This window comes from Myotis lucifugus, unplaced genomic scaffold (genome assembly GCF_000147115.1).
Source record: "Myotis lucifugus unplaced genomic scaffold, Myoluc2.0 scaffold_6, whole genome shotgun sequence".
NCBI classification, from domain to species: Eukaryota; Metazoa; Chordata; class Mammalia; order Chiroptera; family Vespertilionidae; genus Myotis; species Myotis lucifugus.
Window position 1 is genome coordinate 15,644,880 of NW_005871054.1, and position 2,743 is coordinate 15,647,622.

At 51.6% G+C, this 2,743-nt stretch overlaps 1 protein-coding gene across 1 annotated transcript in view; it reads left to right on the forward strand.

The window, feature by feature from the left end:
* The window catches only part of OXER1 (oxoeicosanoid receptor 1), an 8,469-nt gene extending 6,036 nt beyond the window's left edge, over positions 1 to 2,433 (forward strand). The window contains 2 exon segments of the mRNA XM_023746129.1: positions 1,947 to 1,960; positions 2,153 to 2,433. Of these exon segments, the coding sequence (XP_023601897.1) occupies positions 1,947 to 1,960; positions 2,153 to 2,433 (295 nt within the window).
* Positions 2,434 to 2,743: the final 310 nt, after the last annotated feature.

Consider the following 2,743-nt stretch of genomic DNA (forward strand, 5'->3'; position numbering starts at 1 on the left):
GTAATATGATGACAACAGTTTCAAATGCTCAAGAAAGTTCAAGTGCAATGACTGAAAACAGTGTTGGGTTTGGCAATTAGGTCACTAATGCCTTTATCGACAGCAATTTCAGTGAGTGGCTGGGAGTAGGGGCAGAATGGAAGCCATAAAGTACGATAATGGGTTGAGATATTAATGAGATTTGAAGCAATGGAGACAACTCTTCCCTTTTCCAAATGTGCCTGCCAGCAAACGGAGATACGCCAATAGCTTCAGGCAAAGCTAAGTAGAGGACAGAAGTTGTGGTGGTTTGATTGTTCTGTTGTTGTGTTGACCAGATGGAGAAATTTAAATCCAGTGGTGGAAGAAGGGAGAGAAGGTGAAAATGAGGGGAGAGGGAAGAAAATGATAGAACAAAAAACACTCTGTCCCAGGCCCTGTACTAAGCACTGTACGATTTATTTAGTCCTAGGAGGTGGATACCATTATCCTAACTTACAGATGGAAAGACTGAGGCACAGAGAGGTTGAATAACTTGCCCAAGGTCATATAGCTAGTGAGTGACAGCCTGGTCTGAGTCAGGACATTCTACTGCAAGGGGGGTCAGGGAGGGATGGATTCAGCATGTGGGTGCCAGAGGGGTCCTCTAGAGGCCCGGGGGTGCCTCCTTGGGTTGTTGGAAAGGCACTATTACATACAGAGGGCCTTGGGCGGAGGGGAAGACAGGTGAAGGGATTCTTAGACAGCTTGGCTCTCGGCGTGTGAGGGCTTAGGGAGTGACAAAGGACTGGAATAGCTGGTTCTGAAAATAAGAACACAAGCTCCTGACCCGCTAGCCTGCGTGGCTCAGTGGTTGAGTGTCGATGTATGAACCAGGTCACAGTTTGATTCCTGGTCAGGGCACATGCCCAGGTTGCAGGCTCGATCCCCAGTGTGGGGTATACAGGAGACAGCCGATCAGTGATTCTCTCTCATCATTGATGTTTCTCTCTCCCCCCCTCTTCCTTCCTCTCTGAAATCAATAAAAACATTTTTTTAAAGATAACAAGCTCCTAGCATACATATAAAAGGGCCACTAAGCAAGCAGCGCAAAGGTACCTGGGGAGTCAGCACCCACAGCTATGGGGCAGCAACAGCCCTTGCAGGTTGCATGGTTTCCCCCAGTGACCCCTGCAGTTCAGGAGCAAGAGTGGAACAAATAGGAGGTAAAACTTAGCCAGAAGAAACCTCCTGAGGAAGTTTGACCATAACAAACCCAGTCTCGGCAATGGAACTTAAGGTTGGTACACCTTGGCAGGGAGGGCATGGGACACTCTGAGCTCTACAGATCAGCTTCCAGAAAGAAGGAAGTATTCAAGTCAGGATAAAAAGTCTAAATAAAATGACACCAAGAACCATGGGCACCTTAGGGATTCCATGGAGGGGGGGCTGCTGTGTTCGACCTTGAGGGCTCCCTCTGCTTCACAGAGCCTTCCCTGACCACCGGTCCAGCCTCACTGAGCCCTCTATCCCGGAACTCCTCCAAGTACTGGCACAGCCCAAGGTACAAGCTTCTCTGTTCTCCAGTAACCTCACGTGCTTACGTCTTGCTTCTCCGGAAACTCCGGAAAGAAACCTGGACTGACAATCTCTCTCTCCCTCTCTTGCATTTCTGTATCTCTCTATCTCTATCTCACAATCTCTTAGTCTCTCACAAATGCCAGCAAACAAGAGTCACAAACAGGTGTTCCTCCCAGACATGGCCTGGAGCAGTCCCGAGTGAGCCTGCAATGGCCCAGCACAGCAACTGAGGCAGAGTCTACCCAGCCGGCAGACAGGCTGGGACCAATGAGATACGCACTAGAGAATAACGTTTCCAGGCAGGCGCCAGCACTCGACCTGGGAAAGAAAGGGAGAATGCAGGGCATTCGGGTCAGGCTCCCTTTGCCTTTTAAGTCACCTCAGACATTGTTATTTCTGCCTTTCAGGCCCGAGGAGGACGGTATGAGAAGAGGGTGCTGGGCTTCTGTCTGTGGAACATGCAGCTCCTGCGTCCACTTCTTTTGCACAGGAGCCTTCCCCATGCACAGGGCACAGCACACGCCCTCAGCTCACACCCCCCGGCTGGCACTGGGCAGAGCAGTGCAAGGTGGTTGATGGGCAAACGTCTGTCTGTTGCTCCTCATACCTCCAGGTTTGGGGGACACAGGGTCAAAGGCCACCTATCGGAGTGACCTGGCCTCACAAAACGTCCATTTGGCTTATGAGACAGCAGAAGAAGATGCAAACCCTGAGAGTCTCGGCATGTGGGGACATCAGGTCACTGGCCTGGCCTATGACTCCCCAAGGCCCTCAGAGCTTCGCAGGGGATGCAGCACCCGAGACCAGGAGCGCCTGATGCCAGGGCTGTGTGCACCCAGCTGGACAGCTGAGCCACTGCCCCAGCATAAACCAGGCATCATTTCCCGAAATTGATTGGAAACACGATGATTGATCAGTAGATGGCAGCTACCTACAGACGGTGCACACTGATGTCGCTCTCCGAATGAATGGTCCTGGGGAAACACTTCTGACCACTGGTGCATGTTCGGGGCCACTGTTCTCCGGCAGGGAAACCAGAGATCGGAGGAGAGACATGGGCAGGGGGGACAGATACCTGGGTCACAGCTTTCCTGAGAGCCATGGTGAGGTAGGGCTGCTACCTGGGTAAGTTCCCCCAAAGGAAAACAGGGACAACTGCTAAGAATAAAGGCTTTCTCCCTCCCTCTCAAACGCACGTTCCTCT